Below are 21439 nucleotides of genomic sequence, written 5' to 3' on the forward strand. Positions count from 1 at the left end.
ATAAAGTAGGGAAAGAGGGTGTTTGTTTGGGTTTTTTTTTAGGTCGTGGCATGTTTCAGCTGCAGTCTTCCTCAGAGCATCATCTGCAGACACAGTCGAAACAAGTCAGCAAGGTAAAAACTATCTTTCCCTACTTATTTGTCGCTTAAATAGAAACAATTTCCTGAAGTAAGACATGACACAATGAACATCTTTATGTTTATATTTTTATATCCCCTGTATAATTAAGATATTACCATGTTTTTAAAGATGTACTTCTCACTAAATATAATAGAAAATAATGTTCCTAATTTTGCAATGAAACATTTGTTTCATGACATCGTGTGCACGTGTGTGTGGTCATTTTAGTGAATTTTCGGGGTGTTCACATGTTATTAGATCTCAAGCTAATGCCTGTGTTGAATGTTTTTAATGAAAAACACAGAGAACCGTTTGTAATAGAAGTGTGTGTGTTTGTTTGGTGGGTGGGGGGGGGGGGTAATCTGTTTATTTCTGCCTCGGACAGATACAAGTGAGCACGGACTTTAGATCTGGATGAGTTTTTTTTTTTTTGGTTTCTTTTTCTTTTTAAAGTTTGACGTTAGAAACGAGAGGTGGGGTGTTTCGCCTTTAAGAGTTAAGAAACTTGAAACCTTGTTTGCGCAACAATCAGTGCAGCCGCCAAAGTGTCTAGACTAGCACATGATGGTAGTCAGCCAATGGCTCCACCGCTCTCCTCGGGGGCCCCGTGTGTGTGTGTGTGTGTGTGTGTGTGTGTGTGTGTGTGTGTGTGTGTGTGTGTGTGTGTGTGTGTGTGTGTGTGTGTGTGAGTGTGTGTGTGAGAGTGTGTGTGTGCTCGCGTGCGTGTGTGTGCGTGCGTGCGTGCGTGCGTGCATGCGTGTGTGTGTGTGTGTGTGTGTGTGTGTGTGTGTGTGTGTGTGTGTGTGTGTGTGTGAGGAAGAGGAGGAGGAGGAGGGCGAGGGGGAGGAGGGGGAGGAGGAGGGGGGGACGGAGAAAGAAAGGGATCCGGGCTGCAGTTTGCTTTGGATGTGAGCAGAGACGGAGGAGCGCTAATTCTCGCTCCGGATTGATCATCTCGTTTATAGTTTCGTCTCGCATGGATTTTGTTGTGTGGGGATTTTAAGAAACAGAAGTCCACTGACAGCTCCAAAAGGGAAGACAGGGATCCTGCATTGTGCTTCTTCTTCTTCTTCTTCTTCTTCTTCTTCTTTATTTTTTGTTTTTTGGAAACTTGGGATTAAATCGCAGTGAAGTGCCCCATGCGCTCCGTGCCGGTGGAGAAAGTAGATGCGAGGTTTTTTGAAAGTCGAGAACTGTTTCGGACTGCGAGCAGCCGCGTTGGCTTGAAGGCTACTCGCATTTGGATTATGTTGCAGGGTGTTTAATGTTATGTTACCATGTGTTCTGCTTCTCCTTTTCGTTTGTAACAAGCACACAAACAGTCCATTCCGCGGTGACCCTGGGTAACCAGCCACCGTTTGGTTTATTCTACCGAGTTTTGCGTCTTTTAATTCGGAAACGCTGCAGCGCGTTGAACCGCAGGTCATGTTGTTGATAGTTGCAACAAAATCTCCTTTTCTCTAATGTTGCGATCTGACCATCGATGCTCGTCAGTTGGCTGTGCATGTGTTGCACGGCGTTTGACCGTCATTGATGTTTTGCAACGACCGGAGAAGTATCTGTAACATTCGGATATCCGTACAAGAATAATAATAATAATAATAATAAAAAAAAAAAAAAACCCATATAGATTGTCAAGTTGTCGTATGTTCAGGACGAAACGCTCAGGTCTTGTGCGGCGACTCTGGAGAAGCCGTTTGATCCCAGATAAAGAAGGGGAAGATGGAAATGGCAAAAGTAGCGAGGGCTGTAGGGACGATCTGTTCGGCAACAACCCTGAAAAGATTCCCAAGACGGAGTTCCGACCGATGACCCCGAGCGGGTCTCTCGTCGGGGACGCGGGGGGCGTGTGCCCCGTGGAAAGCAGCGGCTTGGGGGTCACCTCGGACCAAGATGGGGGCGCGGTGTGCGTCCCGGAGCAGGGCAGCCCCCGCTCCCTGCAGGACAGCGAGTGCAGGACGGTGACGTGTTGCTTGTTTAAAGAGCGGGACCACTCGGAGCTCCGGGGTCCGGACACGGCTCAGGGCACCCGGGACCCGGGGTCGTGTCACTTTGTGCTGCGGAGCCTCGGAGCCGGGGACGGCGGCTCCCCGGAGGCGCAGGAGACGATGCCGCGCGCGATGCTGGAGCAGGAACTGAAATCGGCCACTTACTCTCTGCTGAAGAGGCTGAAGGAGAGAGCGCTGGATACCTTACTGGAGGCGGTGGAGTCCAGGGAGGGAATGCCGAGCGACTGTGTTATGATTTCCCGGACAGAGCTGAGGTTGGGCGGCCATGTGGCGTCCCCGCAGCTGCTTGTGTGTAAACTGTACCGCTGGTCTGACCTCCAGCACTCGGCCCAGCTCAAACCGCTCTGTGAGTGTAAGAGCTTCGGGGCCCTGGACGCTCCGACTGTATGCTGCAACCCCTATCACTACAGCCGGCTCTGTGGGCCAGGTAAGAGCATCTGCAGCACACTGCGCCCCCCTCCTCCACCTTCATCATCCTCCACTCATTTGTTTCTTTTCAGTTCTGCAAAACTGCGTCTCGATCCAGCAAAGCACAGTTCTGTTTGGTTGAGGCAGTCACAGTTTGACATAAAGTCATATTTATAGAGACATAGCAGAAATGACATTTCTCTGAAATGCACTCTAGAAATGTTTGCTTTGCCTTAGTGTTTTGTTTTGCTTGGATTTTATACACATATATATTAAAAGATCTATTGAATTAGTTCATGATCATGAAATTGACTTGAAAAGGACAGTTTAATTGTGAGAGTTAAGTTGGAATACATCCTCCTGATTGGGTTACATTGTGGATAAAAAAAGAAGCTTAAACTTGTAAAAACAGTTTAATGCGTTTGTCAGTACATAGTTCTTGCAGTTTAATACAGTACAGTTTTGTATCTATCTCCCAGTAAAAAAAAAAAAGTCCTGTTTGTTTCTGCTGCTGTCCTCCAATTACTTCAGTGTACAAGCTGATATTGTGCAGTATGTGACAGCCTGAGTTTGTCTGAATGTGTCAGTACCTCCAGTGTGATTGTCGGTACAGCTGTTTTCAATTCCTCACTGTTTTTCCTGCAGAGTTCTTGCCAGCAGTCTATGGCATGTAGGTGATTGTTTTCAGTCTGTCAGAGGTTTGGACTCGGTGCCACATGTCAGTGGAGTTGGTGTGTGATACAGGATTCAACTTGATTTTCAAAATCAATGATCTATCTATGGCCGAACCTCCGTGACCTATATTAAAGAGATTGAGTTTTAGCAGTGGGGGGGAGGGCCTGTGATTTGGAAAACCTTAAACGCTGGGCCAGTCGACCCCGCTGACCCGATGACAACGCCTGGTATCATGTGTAAAGATGCAAGCGTCAGTATTTCTGTCTCCTCACTGGCACAGGAGGTGGATTTTCCATAACATCCATGTTTACTAAAGCCAGCTGGCCGTGACAGGCACTCGGAATCAGAAGTCCCACAATTCATGTTGAGCAAATGTGGGAAACTTGTATGAATGTGGCTTTCTTGTCGGAACACTGAGTCCACATTGATCAGAGATTATCATGAATTTGTTGATGGTGTTTCCCTTTAAAAAATTAAAATGTGTGTTTGATAAGGATAGTTGGGTATTTGTTCTCTACGTCAGAGTGAATGTGAGGCTATGCTGGGAGCTTTTCACCACTTAACCTTACCAAGAGGATTGCAAGGAGAGAGAGAGAGAGAGAGAGAGAACGAGAGAGGGAGAGAGGGAGAGAGAAAGAGAGAGGGGGGGTGGGGGGGGGGGCATGCCCCATATTGGGGCTGAGGTTCGTAGTAGACATAGCTCACATGCGCTCATGCGTGGCTCGATAGAGCTGGTATTTCTTTTACGCTATTCAAGAAGGGGGCTTTGAATCAAGACCTTAATCACTGGGTTTGACAGTGTTGATATGGACGTTAAAAACAAACACACAAAAAACTAAATCATGATTACAATTCAGCACATGAATTGTGCTGTGTTGATATAAAAATGACTTAATGTTTTATAAAAACGCGTTTGAAAACATGCCTGGAAATTGTTTGATAAAAGAAACTCCTGCCCTTGGTTTCGTGTAAGTGCTTTTGTACACTAAAACGGCATATAATTTGAGGAGGAGGGCTAGGATTAAAGTGGACAAAAAGTTTTCCCTTTTATTTTGCCAGGCATTATACTTTTCGAATGAGATCAGTTTCAAGTTGCGCTTTAAAAGCCCTTTTGTCCTGAGGAGGTCCCCTCATGCTATTTAGGTGAAGGAGTGGTGATAATATACAGTTTGCATACTACTGGCGCCAGACTGACTCGCTGTGTATCTGAGTGACTGAGTTCAGATCCTGGCAATTACTGCCGCCACTCTTAAAGGACCCGCTGCTATTATGCTTTTCTCCTTCCCATTTTCCCTGTAGGCGAGGTCACAGTGCACTCACAAAGTTTTCTTTCCTTTGTGCTCTGCTGCTTGTGCAAGTTATTTTCTTCGTTGCAGCTCTTTTTATTAGATAAAGTCGAGCTCTTTGAACACAATGAAGTTGAAAAGCAGAGATTTACTTGTATTTATTGAAGTACTTACTAAAAGTTATGGTTAGTCTGTGGTCATAGTAACGACTGCGTCATTTGAATAATATGTGCTCAAGTAAGAGAAACAAATGGGTCCTGTTTGCTTTATTTGCCTTTTAACAAGCTTGTGAACAAAATAATTTGATTTTAGAGTTCAGGCACGAAACTGCAATACTTTCTTTTTTTTCTTTTTTTTTTCATCAAATCAAACTGATGTGTTGAGGCATCACTTGTTAGAATTCGACGCGCCATTATTCTTCGAGCTTTTATTAATGAACTTGTGAATGACTTCACAGAGAGTATCACTTTATAAACATTGTGGAGATAAGTTAGTGGAACTTTATATAAATAGGAGGGAGTTTATATGTGTACTACTTTGTGTCAACTGCAGAGTACAAGATACCTCAAGTAGCAGTCACTGAGTCTTAATATCAAAGTCCGAAGCCTTCCTGACACATTCTTCTTACTTACCTCGTGTTTATCTTTCAACTCTAAACTGTCTGATCATTTCATTTCAAATGGTTTATACAAAATACTATTTCCATATGCAGAGGAACTTCTGTAGCTTCCCTCCGTTGATTTGGGTATTGATTTGACGATTTTGTGTTTTAGAGTCACCCCCACCCCCTTACTCGAGGCTTTCCCCTAATGAAGAACACAAGCCACTGGGTAAGTAACCGTTTTCAACCTGATGTTTGCTCCTTTATTTGTCATCTTCAGCTGCCAGACTTCATCTACTCACAGCTAATGATGTTTACTCCTTCCTGTTAGTTATTCAGCTATGGTGACTTTTAATTTTCCAAATGATCTTAAAAAAAAAGATGATCCTCAATGGTAAACAGCACCGTCACTTCTTCAGGTTTTTTTTTAAATTTTTAAATTTGTTTTGTTTTAACAAGAACTAACGTGAACATAGTTTGTGGAGAGCTTTAATGACTGTAACGGGGCACTGTGACCGGCAGTTTATGTGGCAGCTTCGAGATGAGACCTTGGTCAGCTCAACCTTTGAAGAAGAAAAGTGAACAGCTATAAAGGCTATCATTATCAATAAATTAGAATGATTAAGTCAGTGTGAAATACAGTCTTGTAACCTAGCATTTTCATACAGCACATATGTGCATGTTTGGGAATATCATACAATTGATCATCAATATAGATTATCACCTCTTTGTAAATCTGCAGGATTTTTTTATGGTAAACACATTTTTTTCGAAATCGATTGAAAACTCAGTTAAATGTTTTAAAAAAACAACAACATTCAAAATATTAAAACTTTGAATATATATTTTATCTGAAACGTTCATGAAGTTGATGAAATTATCAAAATTGGAAAACATGCACAAAGTTTACAATTATAATAACCTGGTTACACCCATACTGGTTTGAAGAAGCCAAAACATTATAAAAGCTGCATCATCGACCACCATCAGTAATACTGTATGCGGCTATTGGTGCTCAAATTCAAGCTTGATCGTCACTGCACTCCAATCACACCTATATATTTACCCTCAAAATAGATTCATGAATCTGTCCTTTAGTGTACTTTGTGTCTATCAAAGATGCACAAAAACCATAACTTATTGACATAAAGATTTTTGCACAATGAGGTCGAAGCTCCTAAAGGAAGTTTTTTAGGAACATCTTTTGATTTCCAGATAATGAATGCCTAAATTAGCTGATATAATGTTGCTGTGTCGCTCAGGAATATTTAACTAATATTTACCAAGGCTCCAGTTAATAGGTTTTTGTAGGTCTTGAGCCAAATCATTTGAATTTGTACAGAAGGTTTGAAATAATTGTGGTTTGAACATTCATACTGGGAGCAGCTGGGACCAGAGAGACTGACTGCTGGCTGAGGCTGCAAGCCAGAGTGCTACTGAGGTTTCTGGCTGCATTGGGGGGGGGGTGTCATTAGATAAACGCTATCAGTGAAGTTGCCAGGTTATTCACGATGGGATGACGCACAGCATGGTGTTAATTGTTATGAATTAAGCATGCAATAAGAGTTTATTCTTTTGTCAAACTGAAGACATACCCAGGCTAATGATGAGTAAAAGTATGCATTATGTGAAATTAGTAGTGAATAGCAGAGTGGACATACTTTCTGTTAAGTGATGAAAAGCTCATCTGTGCCTTTTATTCCCCACAGATCTGTCAGACTCCACATTGTCTTACACTGAAACTGAGGCGGCCAGCTCACCAAACATCACGCCGGGGGAATTTTCAGGTGGGTGTGTTTTTACAACTGTCACCAGTCACCATACAAGGACTGCCTAAAGGCTTTGAACCAATTTTAGAAATTCATCATTCTCGGAGAGGAGCAAGTCTATAACCCAGAATAATTCTTGAAACCAGAACTTAAACTTTGTGATGGACAATGAGATCGAGTGTTTGGTTGGCTTGGTCTAAATATTGATATTTGTTTTGTAATAAAGCGTTGCACTCATCAGTATGCCTGAATGACATTCTCCATGCTGGTGTGTTTGTACGTGCGTACATGTCCACAGTTTTGCTCAGTTGTTCATATCGAGCGCTTTACAGGTCAGAACATATTTTATTTTAACTGCAATTAATTCCAGCGGTGAATCAAGGTATTTGTGCTGTAAAAAAAAAAAACAAAGCTTGACTGCTTGTTCTGTTTTTCTGTTTTTGAAATGATTAAATCGATTCCAGCTGATAAAAAAAAATAAAAAATCGACACGCAACTCTTCAGGAGTGCACATGAACAGCAGTACAATGCGCTTTTGCTGCGTGTGATTTTATATATAGGACAGTCGTTCCATATTTTCTTCTTTCTCATTAAGGGCCATTATAAAGCGTGCAAGCTTTAAAGATAAAGGTTTTAATGTATGCAGTGCAGAGGTTCAGTGGGGCGTGAGCCTTTCCTTCAGAGCCGGCCTCCCCTCCTCTGTTTTTCTTTAAGAAATATTTGAGTGGGATCAAACTGTAATAAGATCCAAGTTTTCTCAGAAGCACGCACAAGCACACGTAGCTGTCCACATGCATGTGTGCAAATACTCATACATACAAAGCGATCTACCCTGGCTGTGAGTGCATGGAGGGCTGGGTTCACAGAAATGGAGTTACTCCTGTGAATGGGGCCACACCAAAGGAGGCGAGTAGAAACAGTCCTGTCCTCTGATTTGAAATGAAACACTCCCTTCTCGTGGCGTATAGTAAGCATGCCTCCCCCCCTCCGTGCTCAGGCCATAGCCAGCATGCACAGTATCAAGTGAACAGGGAGTCAGTGCCCCATTTTTGAGAGGGTGGGGGCTGCAGGGAACTGCATTTCCTGCTGGAGGGCCTGCCATGGCTCAGAGGCCTGGGCACTGAGGAGTTGACATGGCTACCTGGCAGTGAATTATCCAGTCAGAAAAGTCCCCCTCCTTGTCGGCACACAGGCTGTCACCACCTCAGCATGGCCAGGCGACACTCCCTGAGTCAACAAATGAGGGGCTTGTCGGAGCGCGCACCACAATTCCTCAGAGACTCTGGTGAGGATGGATCTAGACATGCTAGTCTTTGGTTTCTTCTAACTGTACTGCTATTTGTTCAGGCCCGGCCCGATCACTCCACATTGGCTGGGACACTCAGCAGGTTGAACTTAGACGAGACAATGACCTTTGATTGGGAGGGTGTTTTTGTACTCGCTGCCAATTTCTCCCTGAGAGAGTTTGTGCTCAGGGGGGAAACATCAGCATCTTACCACAGATACAGGAACTCAAACCATCCTTTCAAACCATATTCCACCATAAGACCAAGAGCCTGAATTCCTCTTTATAAAGCTTTCCTGTTGAAGCTCTAATTTCACATACACGCCTGCAATGTACGTTGTCAAGTTACACTGTGTTGAGCTGACCTGGGGATGACTTTCCCTGTGAATCCCCCCTCCAGCTTAGGTTGAGAGAGTGTCTGTGTGTAACGGGAGTTGTATGTGATCCAGACTCCACCCCTGGTGCAAGAACAAGTAAACCTCTTAAAAGTGAATCTGGGGGGCACTGGTGGGTGGGGTCTCGTCAAATAATCAAGTACAGTTTGCAGCCCGGGGCTACAGAAATACCCAGTGAGCATTCTTCTGCATTGCACAATGGCGTACCGATCGATGTGGTGGATCAGTTCGTTCCACCACTTTTCACAATACATTCAGCAAAATTTTAACAGAATTTCTATTTCAGAGTATTTAGTGTATTGGTAATGAATAAAATGCCATTAAATCCTGTCTTGAAAAAATATGTAATCTTGGGTGTATTTATCTCTGGCTGTCTCTGAAAAAGCTTTCTTGTCTGCACAGCATTGTATGCATGTGTGGAGTTCATACCTCCTGCTACTTTAACCCCTGTGTGTTCTCTGTGATGTCAGTTTACGTCACAAGTGGGCCCAGCTTTAATGTTGGCACATAGATAACATCCTTGAGTGCTGTGCGTACGAGGGAATGTGCCTCTGCTGGTGTTGCCCTGCCCAGCCTGCAAGCACACCCATTTCCTCGTGGCGTGGGCCTTGTCGTGTGGACATTAGAATGAAGCCCTTTGAAGCAGGTCTCATTGCTTCCTGTATGGCTGTCTGTGGGGGTGTTTTGATTTTATTATGTCACTCACATTGTCTCTGACATTGGGGGCTCTTTATGTTTGTCAGTACTTCATTATAATACTGTTCTGGCCAGCTGTTGCTCAGAATGTCTGAAGGCACGAATAAGGATTTCAGTCACTGAGGATGCATTTTTTGGCTGTGTGAGGTTTTGTGTCCAATGAATAATGTAGACCTTCCCTGATGGTTTGGACTAACACAAGATGATTGTACAGATTGCTTTTTTTAATCAATGAAATTTGTCAGCATCACACATTGTGTGCATGCTCATATGTTGAGATTACTGATCTCTCTGGGTGAAATGAGCAGGGGACCCACTAAGGACACGATTCTTTGTCCCGTTTCTTTCTTCTATGTCGTAGTGCTTACAGAGGGACAAAGGGTATCAACAGATCAGTGGATTCTCTCACTCGAAGCTTCATTTGTAGACCGTCATTGTGTCTCAGGTCATTTAAGTTGGTGGAAGCACTGTGAATAAACATCTAGCTTTGTATGAATTCATACAAATGAACAACCATAACAGTCAAGCCAAGCTACGTTACTTAACTGCAGATTAAGGCTTTCACCGCCATTTAAATCTCTTTTTACAAAGTTTTACAAAGAATTACAAAGTATGCAGATGTATTAAATCAATTATCTGCGCTCAAGAGACAACTAAACGTTAGGTCATATATTCAACTTCAATGTGGGCAAAAGAAATCAGAAACTCTCCTAAAGATTTGAATTGCTGCTGTTTTACACAGCAATAGAGACAGAATCACTTTCATGGAGCTTCTGATGCAAAGACTACGCAGCTTTGTTCTTGTAACTCTTTGTACCGACAGATAAAGAACAGTTCAACGCTGCAGGTTCACGTCTATTGTTCATCATTAGTCAGTTCATATCAGTCTTTATATTAATTAAGATGCATTGTCACAACATTAACACACAAGTGCTACATAAATTAAATTGTGCAGTCAATACTAACTGCAGCTTGCCTGTCTGTGTCGGAAGAGACGAGCGCTCGGCATCAAACTGTTAGCTGGGACTGTGTCGGAGACTGTGGAGTGTGTTGAGTATTTAGGCAGTTTAATCCAAACATTGAATGCTTCTTGTGATTGAAGCAGATGAGACTGGATGCATACTTGTTGACCTGTCTTTGAAGGCTTGTTTTTTTCCAGCTCGGCTGTAATTATACATGATCTGTAAAAGAGTGATAGATCACATCATCTGTTAGTTGAAATGGTGCGGCCACAGGATTTTAGAGTTTTCTAGCAGTATAAGTAGTGCTTAACAAAATGAAAATGTTTACCAGCCATTCTGCCCCTTGGTCCTTTTTCTGTGACTTCATAATACAACATCATGCATCACACTCGCTTTAGAATTCCTGCTGTGCAGACATGTCGCATCTCTTGATGCAGCAGTGGTCCCCTGACCCCTGAAGCTGCATTAGCATGGCCCCCTGCCACCTCGAGGTACGAGGCTCTTGCTCCATCCTACAGACCCCAGAGTGATGCAACACGGGCTCGTCTCCCCCTGCAGCCTGGCACATGGCCTCAGGTTTCCACCGCAGCCCTGAGCCTTCCCAGCGCCTGGCCGCCCACACTCCCTCAGGAGCCCGAATGCTCCAGGATACGGGATGTGGAAATAATGTGACTCGAGTGCTTCCACCCTGCCTCCCAAAATCAGGTTTTGTGGATTGTTTATTTGAGGGGAAGGAGGCCTCAGACAAACATCCTGTTTTAAAAGGCTGCCTGGATTTTGTAGCAGTGCGGGGCGGTGAATTGCCCCTTTAACAGTGGGGGGAGACTATGGAATGTTGAAGAGAAGGCCAGAATCTCAGGGGACGCGTGGGGGCTCTTCTCACCCGTTTGTCATGTCCAGTTTGCCGGGTCCATTATAAGCTGGGGGTGTCGGGGCTGTTGCTGTACATCCTGAAGGGTCTTGTCCTCTATTCTCTGTGTCGTGGTGTAGGGCCTGTACCCACAGTCCTCGTCTCAAGTATCCGTTCCTGTCCTAGGACGCTGGCTTCCGTTTCCCCTTACGTAACACACATACACATAGAAAAGAGAGCCCATTGATAAGAGCGATAAGGCCATTTTTCATTTTCCCATTCTCAGCATTGTTACATTCTGGTGTGTCAGAAATCTGCTTTCAACATTTTCTGACTAAAGTTTTGACACTGACGATACTTAATCAAGTTCATAATCAAGCACATAAAAGTATGTTGTCTTGATTTGTTGTTTATGGAAGGGTGCTGCATTTTGTGTGCATGCTCTGATTGGGGTGTAGTTTGTTTTCCCATTAGTGTACACGAAAATCTTCATGCGATCACAATAACATTTCAGTTTTTGTGTTGTACTTTTGGAGTTGCAGAGACCGTCAATGAAACCCAGCAGGTTGCGTTATGGAAAAGGAACATGAGTTTGAAGTCGTGGTGTAACAGATCAAAGGTCATATTTAGTTCCCTGAATCAGTACGCATTTAAAATGCAGTTTAAATGCAAAATTTAACCATTGCGATGTTAAATATTTTTATGTGTGAAGAGGTTGGGTGGAGGTATCGCTAAGGGGTAGTGTAATGATACAGACATACCGGCTGTGTCCACTGAGCATGTCTAAAAGCAGTTAACTGTGGCAATAATTACCGCAGAGGGTGTAAAAGTTCTTTAATCAACATATAATTCAAGGTACATCCATAATTACATGCATGAGGTAACGTTGAATTGTTTTGTACACTTTTGTTTGTTTTTGGCTGATTTTAGAAACAATCTGATGCATAATTAAAAGCTCAAATGCAATCCAGACTGCAGCTTTGTGATACGTTATGATTTTGAAGAAACCACTTTAAACCAATCCTCATTAGTCCCAGAGATAGGGAGAATACTCTTCTTGACACTGTGTTGGGATTTCATCTTTACACTGGATTGTTTTGTGAATTGGAACTCCCAACGCAAGTTCTGGATGTGGCGAGGTAATGTGATCTGTACGTGCAGAGTGAAAGCCACGCTAATCTAAAGCAGTCCTCGGAGAGGCCTGAAACCTCTTATATGTCAACAGAAACTGGCCTGCTGAGCTTAGTTCCTAACTGTCTGGCACAGCCAGTGTGGTGCCAGTGCTGCTGGGTGTTTGACTGACTTCAGAAGGGCTCAAAGATGGAGATAAATCTCCAGCCTCATACATGACTGTGAGTTTAACCTCACAGTGCTGTGCTTGTCATTTGATTTACACTGTGTTGTGTGCTTTGGTCAGGAAAAGGTGGCCCGTGTTTCATTTTAGGACTTTAGCACACAAAGAGAAACTGCAGTCTGTAGAAATAACACGAGGTGCGCTATAATTCTTGCCCCATATTCTACCTCAGCAAACACGGTGCGTGAGCTAATCTGGACGTGTGCACAGGGAGGGCTACTGCTGCCATCTTCGCTCCCTTCGCACCGCAGCACAGCACCGGCCTCCACCAATAGGGCCATTCATTCAGCTCAGGGCAGAGGGTTACAGCAACAAATAAAGGGCGCGCAATGCCATTAAAAATGTAAGGAATGTCCAACTGTTAGTTTAGCATTTTAGTGTGCCTCCTCTCAAAGCTGTGAGGGAGAACAATACTCCACTTGAGCTGGCCTCTGTAAATGTGCTAGCCTTGCGTTGCCTGGCATGGAGTCGTGAAGGAGGTGCCAGTTGTGGATGCTGTTTTTATTTTCTGACCGTTTTACCCACAATTAGAAATCCAGACACTGGCCTTGGCTAGCAATGATTCAGGCCAGCTATGACTTAGGCCTGTGGCCTGATTGCCTGCGAAAATAGATTTAAGATTTTTTTTCCTTCCTCCCAAGAGGAGCATTGACAGTTGTGCCTGAACCTATGGCTGTCAGTATTTTTAAAACTCAGAATAGCCAGTGCATTCTTTGAGCCTCCAGAATGCTGTGTGTGGATTAACTGTAGAGGCCCATGTCATTCGACATCTCTACACAAGCCTTTTACAGCTGGAGGGGAAGAATAGAAGTCCTCTACTTGTTAGTGAAACTTTTTTTCTCTCTATAAAACACATGTAAATTGAGAGACTAGATTATGTTTTTCTTTTTCCTTATCGTGTACATGATCTACTGGAGCAATATCTTCATTCCTTTCCCTTGTCTTTACATGGTGCCAAGTATGATCGTCATAATTCCGAGTCTTTGATCCTGTTCCCAAAACGCTGAAACTCTTCAGATCGGACTAACTAAAACAACTTTACTCAAAGCGAACTGTACTCTGAGATCAAGGTTTTTTTTTTACAACTAGTAGTTACTACATGTTGTAAACCTGCTTGTGTGAAAACTGTCATTGATTGTGTTGCACAGGGAAAATGACATTGACTTTTTTCATGCGTACTTCACTTATCTTTTATTTGTGTGCGTTTCTGAAGCCTTGGCTGTGTGGCTCAGTATGTGCAGTCAGACTGTCGCATTACAGGGTACGGTTTAGATTAGAGGTCTGGCTGTAGCTTCCCCCTCTTCCCCTCTCTGTGACTGCCAACACATAATTTACTTAATGAAATCCTGCCAAACCCTTTAGCTTCAAGATTTTTTGCAGATGTTGACAGGGAAGGACTTTGCAAATTATTGGAAATGTTCACTCCTGCATTTTTAATGAATGTCTTGCTTGCTGTGAAAGGCCGACTTGTCGGGAGACGGGGGGAACAGTTGTCTTTGTTTGGGGAGCTGGTGTCTGGATGCCCGCGGTGGAGCAGTGTGGGTTACAGTCGAGCAAGTGTTGTGATTGAAACAGAGACTCTGGTGCCACATTATCCTGACAGAACACATTCTTCTCACAGACTCTGATCCACTGGGCCAATCAATAGAAAACCATTGTTTGAATGGCAACTCTGTCCATCATAGCGGCTCAACCTCCCAACCTTGTGGAAACCAAATGCCTACCTCTCGCCCTAAATTAGTCAGACCGATATGACTTGTAATAATAGAGTTTCTTGTTATTGTTCATTGGAAAATGAGCCTTCAACATTGCTTGAGTAAGTGGGCAAGCGAAGGACGGTTTCCTCCCTCACTGTGAGAAAAGTGTGTCCACTTTGTGAAAACATCCAATTAAATCAAGGAGCCATTTAAAGTTTGCAAGCAATGGCTTTAAACTGCACAGACCTGCCATGTGATCAGGTGAGAATTCATCAAATACAAGCCTTGAAGGACTGAACCCCTGCCCCCCACAGTCCTCGCAAGAGTAGGAAGTTCGGAGGCACAACCAGGGGAGGGGTTCAGGAATGTGCAGGGTCTCCTCCAATCAAACACTCCAGCCTACTTGGCTCAAGCCTTTTTCGCACACTAGCAAACAAATACATTTGCACTCATGCACACGCACACACAAATACATTTACACGTGCGTACGCACGCACGCACACACACACACACACGTGCACAAATGAAGATTAGGTTGTACTAGGAGGTGAAAGAGCACAGCCACCCAGCAGGATGTTCCCTGACTGTTTTTCTTCGATGGTCCCTCAGACACCGCAGGCCTTTAATGCTGCCTGTAGATATGACACATTCACAAACATCCCCCACAGTTTTCACAGAGCTTTTACATGCCCTGAAAGACTCTCGTAGGCCTCACTTGGATCTCCACCATCACTTGTGCTCTATGTTTCTGACACATTGCAGAGGTTTGGAGGAAATGAGCAGCACATTTTTTTTCCCCTCGGAGAAAAAAAGAGCTTTCTCCCTCAAACCTGCAGCCTCACTCATGCACCCAGACGGCTCCTTCTTATTAGCCCCCTTAGCTTCCTGTGCTTTTTACACCCTCTGTTGTTTATTGATTTAATTTATGGATTCTGTTAGTTATCTCTTATCAAGAGTACAGCACTTTTCCTCCCTTGCGGGGTCATCCTGAAACAGAAACGGAGGGAAAGTGAGGAGGAAATGGATGACAATGTAAAGCATTCCCATTGTGACCAGCAAGATCTTGGTGACTGGTTTCAGTTTCTTGAGCTCCTGCAGTGTTTTCTCCCACCATCTATCTCTGTCGCCGTATCTCTCGCAGCAGAGAAAGGCCAGACCTCGGGGCGAAAAATCCATAGACATGTAAGAGCAGCTTCAGTTAGCGTGTCTGTCTGATAAAGCCGACTTTGATGGCAGTGATAGTCCAGACGCCAGCCTAAATGTGGCCTGCTTAGGGGTTATAGTCAGCCCGTGGGAGCCATTGTCTACAGAATTAAAGCCATACCACTCTCTGATCAGGGAGTGGAGGCTTTTTTTTGCTTCAGTTCCACTTTATTGTTCAAGTGCACAAGACAGTTGAATCCAATTGGATTGGGTTGGTAATGAACCAAAAGTATGAATTGGTTTTCAATTTTTACTCAATCAGTTCATTGGTAGAGGCTAATAGCTGGAGGGGAATCCAATCCTTGGCACAGGATGAGAGGCCGCTGCTCCCCTCTCCTGGACTGCTCTGCGTAAAGGGACTGGCAACCATGTTTGTCTTTTTCTTTTTTCCCCCTCTTGAGCAAAGTTTCCGAGGAATGTGTGCATCTCTTCTGCTCCCTGCTCTGGATTAGGAGAGATGATGTATAATAGGGGTGGCCCCGGAGCTTGGTGGGGAGATGTTAGCACGGAGGGGAAGCTGTTGTTTGTCCGCCTGTCCCTGACACTCGGCCTCCCATTCATCTCACTCCAAGGCTGTGGAGCAGTGTTTACCCCGGGGCAGCTTTTTTTTTCTGTTTCTCCCTCTGCACTACCCCCCTCCTTTTCATACTATCTTTAAAAGCATTACTGGATGATCATCAAGGATTGCTATTGAAACTTTCAAGCCCTCATTTTTGTGTACTTAACAGTAATTATCCCGGCTCGCCCTCGAGTGAAGAGGATTCATGGCGGAGCCATCTGCTTATTTTCTGTATGTAAACCTGTGGAAGAGTCTTGGGGAAATGGTCTTTAACATAGTCTTTAAAGGTTTGTTCTCAATGTAAGCGTGATCAGTTTGTTTGTGTTGCTTGAATAATGTCTTCTGAATGAGAAAAAATGTTTTGAAATAACTAATTTACATTTATGGTATACACCACTACATTCTTTTGTGAATTATAGTTATTCACTTGTAGTCCTTGACTAGAACTAGAACCTTGAGTAGTAATTTTACTTATTATCCTTGCGAGTATGTGTTCCTGTTCATAGTTGAGGAGCATTTTCATCTCAAGGATTTACTTGAGTATTGTTAGATTTTAGTTTGGCTGTTGGCCGTGTCTGATTATCTTCATGCAGTGTTCTTTTTTTCCCAAAAGAGAATAATAATAATATTTTATATCAAACCGGGAACACTTGCAGCTGACAGTCTTCCTCTGTGTGCAGACGCTTGAATGTGTCACTGTTTGCTGTCAAAGTTCCAGTGAACTGAGATAAACCTGTTGACGGATCTGAAGTCCCGCTTTCGATTCTCGAATTCTTCCAATCAGAAAGGCCGCCGGGAAATCGAAAAATCAACATTTTGTGACCGTTTCCATGGAGCTCACGACATGTTGTGGAAATCAAACAGTGCAGGGAAAATTCTTGATGCTGAAATAGCATTTGCTGCATGTCTGTTGTTTACTGTGTGGTTATGCTTTTAACGTGCACAGATAGAAGCATTCATGTCTATTTTAAATGCACTAAAATGTAAGATTGTTGGTGTGCTATTTATTTAAGCTAAAAGCGAAATAGAGTATGTCCTTATATTCCTACAGCGTGGACCAAATACCTGCTGCAGATTTATGTGTCTCCACTTTTTTATCCTATCCCAGAGTCTGGTTATATAAGACACAAGAGTTTATGAACTTCTCACCTCTGGCTGCAGGAACAGGAAGTGTAGCGTCGATGCTGTGGCAGCATCCACTAATTCTTAGACTGACACTAAGAGGAGAGGCTTTTGAGAATAAAATAACAATAATAACATGCGCTACTATTCTAATGGGTAAACGGAGCTGTTAAAAGGTGGCAGGGTTAAATGGATTCAGAGCACCAGTAATTGCTCCCAGCCGCCATGGCTCCGCCCTGCGTAGACCCTCTGAAAACCCAACTTGGAGCCTCAGAGAGTTGGGTGTCCAGGCTGCGGTCGGGAGTGAGGCACATACACGCCCTTACTTCACCGCCTCCTGTCTGAACTTTAAGGCTTGGTCGGAGCTCTGGTTTGGCGAGTATCTGCATTACTTTGTGGTCATATACTACTAATTAAACCTGGCTTCATGCTCTCCTGTATCAATTTGGAAAAAGTAGATAAATAGTTGCAGAACATTCAGGCACAGCTTCGGAGACTGCAAGTCTGTAAATGCTGGCTTGGCGTTGCAGCGTGTTTGTGGAAATTAAAGGTTTATACAAACTCAGCAATGGTAAGAATTGCGGCAGCAGCAAAACCAGCTCCTGTGGAAGCTTTGTGTTGCACAGAACCTGCATTTTACATGCATTCGGCTCAGTGTTGATGTAGTCTCAAAGCACGACTGAACTCGGACTCCAATTTAGCTAGATCACACAAATTCAGAACAAAAACTGAAGCACGCTGTGGATTTCCCTCAGGAACGTGTGCGCAAAGGCACACGTAGACGCTAAACACAACAGAGCAACAGGAAAAGGTCCGGCTCCTAGTGTGCTCATTGTCTTCCGCCAGGCCTCAGACTTAACACTAAATACATTTCTAACCTTTGTCCTGCTCATTCCTCTTCCTGATCCTCACACAGTCTTACTGGCTATCTTTGCCCCAGGCTATGGATGTGTGAAAACTAGACACTATTGACCAAATTGTTTTTCCTTTATTCTTTCTGTCTGAAAGGGAGGAGACAGTAGCCATTTGGGCTTTTGTGTTCCTGTGCACAGTTTCAAAGTGAGTTTACCTTGATGTGTGGGCTCCATTTGATTTGAGACAATTGAGGGCCATAAACGAGTTGGGGCTGAGTTCTTTGTGTGGCCGAGTCGTGCTGCTGTAAAAGCTGAGCTCAGAGTGGAGGAGCTGGAGTGTGGAATTCACTAATGGCACATGCATGTTGGGGCCCCTGAAGAGAGGGGGTCATTTCAGCCATCAGTGTGTGCGCAAACACACAGAGAGCCTGTCTGCAGCTTCCCCCCACCTCTGCACATCCCCTCTCACTCACTCTTTTCCTCCCCCTCCATAACACAGAGGGCCTTAGACCAGCAGGCGTTTTGTCTGTGCAAGTCTGGTCAACGTTTTGGCTAATCTTTGTATAAACTTTACTAGTGTGGGTCACTCAGCAGAAAGGTTTAGTTTGGTGGGAGTTGAACAAGGCATTTTGTTGCAGTGTGGATCTGCGATGCTCCACCTTAAAGGCGTTTGTTAATGGGGCGGGCGGTCATTAAGCCCTGAGAGCAGAGAGACTGAAAGGAATGGGGCCACAGGCCCAGGCTTTAAATCCTCTGTGCCAATAGACTCTGTGAAGCAAAATAATGGCATCACTCTGTGTGTGAGTTAATGGGAGCTGATAGCATGAAGGCTGGGGGGTCAGCGGGTCACGGGCTTGTGCTAAGTTGTCAGGGAGCTGAATGCCGTCCCTGGGCCCACAGCAGGGGGAAGAGCTGGGTGGAGGGGGAGGGGGACCCCCCTGCTGGCCCTCACCCATCACCCCCACTCTTGTGGAATGTGAGGAAGACGAAGAAGGGGAGAGAGGGGCTCCCTCATCCTCTTGGTGTGTGTCGTAGTTTCCTCGTCTCCTTGTACCCCAGATTGGAATCAGCTTCTGCAGTGTGTGTGTGTGTGTGTGTGTGTGTGTGTGTGTGTGTGTGTGTGTGTGTGTGTGTGTGTGTGTGTGTGTGTGTGTGTGTGTGTGTGTGTGTGTGTGTGTGTGTGTGTGTGTGTGTGTGTTGAAGTTCGAAGTCTACCCAGGGAGCAGTAACTCACAGTGCTGAGGGCTGTCACTGAACAGAGTTCACAGGCTGCAGCCATGAAAACTGAATTAAGAAGCTGATTTACTGGAGAGAATTGTTTGAAATGAGATGCCAACTTTGTTCTTCTAATTCTTTTAAGTTATCAAAATGTCCAACTAATGTTTATTTATTTTTGAACAGTTGAAACCAGGTTTTTATTTTAGTTCCTGTGGAATAAAGCAAGGATGTATTTAATGATCTAAAGCAACTTGTGAAATCCTTATTTCATTCTAATGAACATGATCTGTCTTGAGATATGCATGCGTAAGGCGCATTGAGTTTTTCTTTGCTCTGTGGTTCTTGTTTAATCTCCACAGTGCCCTCTTGAGGCAGAGTGAGTAGAGTTCAGACATTTAGCTTCTCTGACCTCACTACACCCTCCACCCTATGTATAGTAGCGTTTGTGTGTGTGTGCATTTGGCAGATTTCCATGCAGTGGTATCTATACAAGGTTTACATTTCAATACAATGCGTCCATCGGTATTTATAACGTGACCATCTGCTCTGAACAATAAAAAGTGATTCATCTCTTAAAACTCATCCCTTCCTTTTTACTGTCCCTCTTTACTTTTGTTTATGTGTTGTTTGATGGCTGTGTCTGTCTCTTCTAGATGCCAGTATGTCTCCTGATGCCCCCAAGCAGAGCCACTGGTGCAACGTGGCGTACTGGGAGCACCGCACTCGTGTGGGTCGCCTCTACACAGTGTATGAGCACTCCGTCAGCATCTTCTATGATCTACCTCAGGGCACGGGCTTCTGCCTGGGCCAGCTCAACCTGGAACACCGCAGCAGCACCGTTCAGCGCACACGAGGCAAAATCGGCTACGGTATTCTCCTCAGCAAAGAGCCCGACGGCGTTTGGGCGTATAACCGCAGCGAGCACCCCATATTCGTCAACTCGCCGACTCTGGATGTGCCTAACAGCAGGACTCTGGTGGTGCGAAAGGTGATGCCAGGATACTCCATCAAGGTGTTTGACTATGAGCGCTCGTGTCTCCTGAGGCACGCCACAGAGACAGACCTCCTGGACGGACCCTATGACCCCAACAGTGTGCGCATTAGCTTTGCTAAAGGCTGGGGCCCCTGCTATTCAAGACAGTTCATAACCTCCTGCCCCTGCTGGCTGGAGATTCTCCTCAACAACCATAGATAACACAGACGGACCCCACAAACTATCCCAAATATCATCTACCTAGATTTAATATAAAGTTTTATATATTATATGAAATATATATTATACTTGTAAATACGGAGTCATTTTTACAATGTAATTATTTATGTATGGTGCAATGTGTATATGGTCAAGAGGAAAAAAATGGAAAATGCACTTTGGCATATATATATATATATATATATATATATATATATATATATATATATATATATATATATATATATATATATATATATATATATATATATATATATATATTGGAATCTTTCAATACCAACTTGAAATTATACAGCAAAATTAGGATGAGCCTGGATTTGGTGTATAGTTTTCATATACTATTAATATCCAGACAAAAAGCTAACACCATTCACACATTGATAATAAAGTATTCGCATAATGACTTTCTTGGTTTGGTCTGCCTCATTAGCGCTTTCATTGTTTCACAGGAAATGTATCGGTTAACTTTGGACAGCAGCAGTATACGACACCTTACTTGTTTTATCTGCTTTGGAAAACATGTCTGACCATGAGAAACTGCTTAGTAAAATACAGGTAATTGTGTGAAGTCCATTGTCCCATTAGGGCCCAGATACAATGTGTGTGACTTTGTTTGAAAGGTTGGTGACTGATTAGCTGATTTGTCGTTTGACAAAATGTGCACATGAAATGATGATAAGACACATGGAACCCTAAAAAGAGAAACAAAATGCAAATTTTGAATCCGAACCACATTTCCTTGAGGTCCTGTGGAGCCTCAGTAATGAGGCCTGAAAGGAGAATGCGTCGTAGAGGACAGTGTAGGAGGAAATGATGAAGCAACCTTCCCAAGGTGTTCCCACTCGAGCCCATCATCCTCGGCCCACGGCTTCAGATCTCTGGAGCTCGTCTCATGGTGGACGTTGTTATAGCGGACCAGGGATGCAGCAGCCTGAAACCACCACAGTGATACTGGAATGTATGCAGAGAAACCAAGAAGTTTTACAAGCCTACTGGAATCTTAAAAACTACAGCCAAGCTGGATGTGGTTTAGCTGGCTTCCTTCATAATTGCTGGTATTGGGTTGTCAGGTTGGCGGTGATGGTAGTTTGGGGGGAGGGGGGCGGGGGGTGTATTTCTGCCAACATTCAGCAATGGAGGCATTCAGTGACACTCTGATTCTG

The 21439-nt window shown here is 44.0% G+C and overlaps 1 protein-coding gene across 1 annotated transcript; it reads left to right on the plus strand.

The window, feature by feature from the left end:
* The first annotated feature begins 1035 nt into the window (after positions 1-1035).
* On the plus strand, positions 1036-20406 carry smad6b (SMAD family member 6b). Its single transcript, XM_080475238.1, has 4 exons — positions 1036-2556; positions 5272-5328; positions 6809-6886; positions 19717-20406. Exons 1-4 carry the CDS (start codon positions 1767-1769, stop codon positions 20256-20258), a joined length of 1467 nt encoding a protein of 488 aa, XP_080331364.1. The 5' UTR covers positions 1036-1766; the 3' UTR covers positions 20259-20406.
* The last annotated feature ends 1033 nt before the right edge of the window (positions 20407-21439 follow it).

Source organism: Lipophrys pholis (assembly GCF_963383615.2).
Source record: "Lipophrys pholis genome assembly, chromosome: 11".
NCBI classification, from domain to species: domain Eukaryota; kingdom Metazoa; phylum Chordata; class Actinopteri; order Blenniiformes; family Blenniidae; genus Lipophrys; species Lipophrys pholis.

What these genes read in the sequence shown, in the direction of transcription:
- smad6b (XM_080475238.1), top strand. Translation starts at nt 1,767, where the DNA reads ATGTTCAGGACGAAACGCTCAGGTCTTGTGCGGCGACTCTGGAGAAGC. An exon ending in CAGCCGGCTCTGTGGGCCAG is followed by an intron (nt 2,557 to 5,271) that starts GTAAGAGCATCT and finishes TTTGTGTTTTAG; the next exon opens with AGTCACCCCCACCCCCTTAC. An exon ending in CACGCCGGGGGAATTTTCAG is followed by an intron (nt 6,887 to 19,716) that starts GTGGGTGTGTTT and finishes TGTCTCTTCTAG; the next exon opens with ATGCCAGTATGTCTCCTGAT.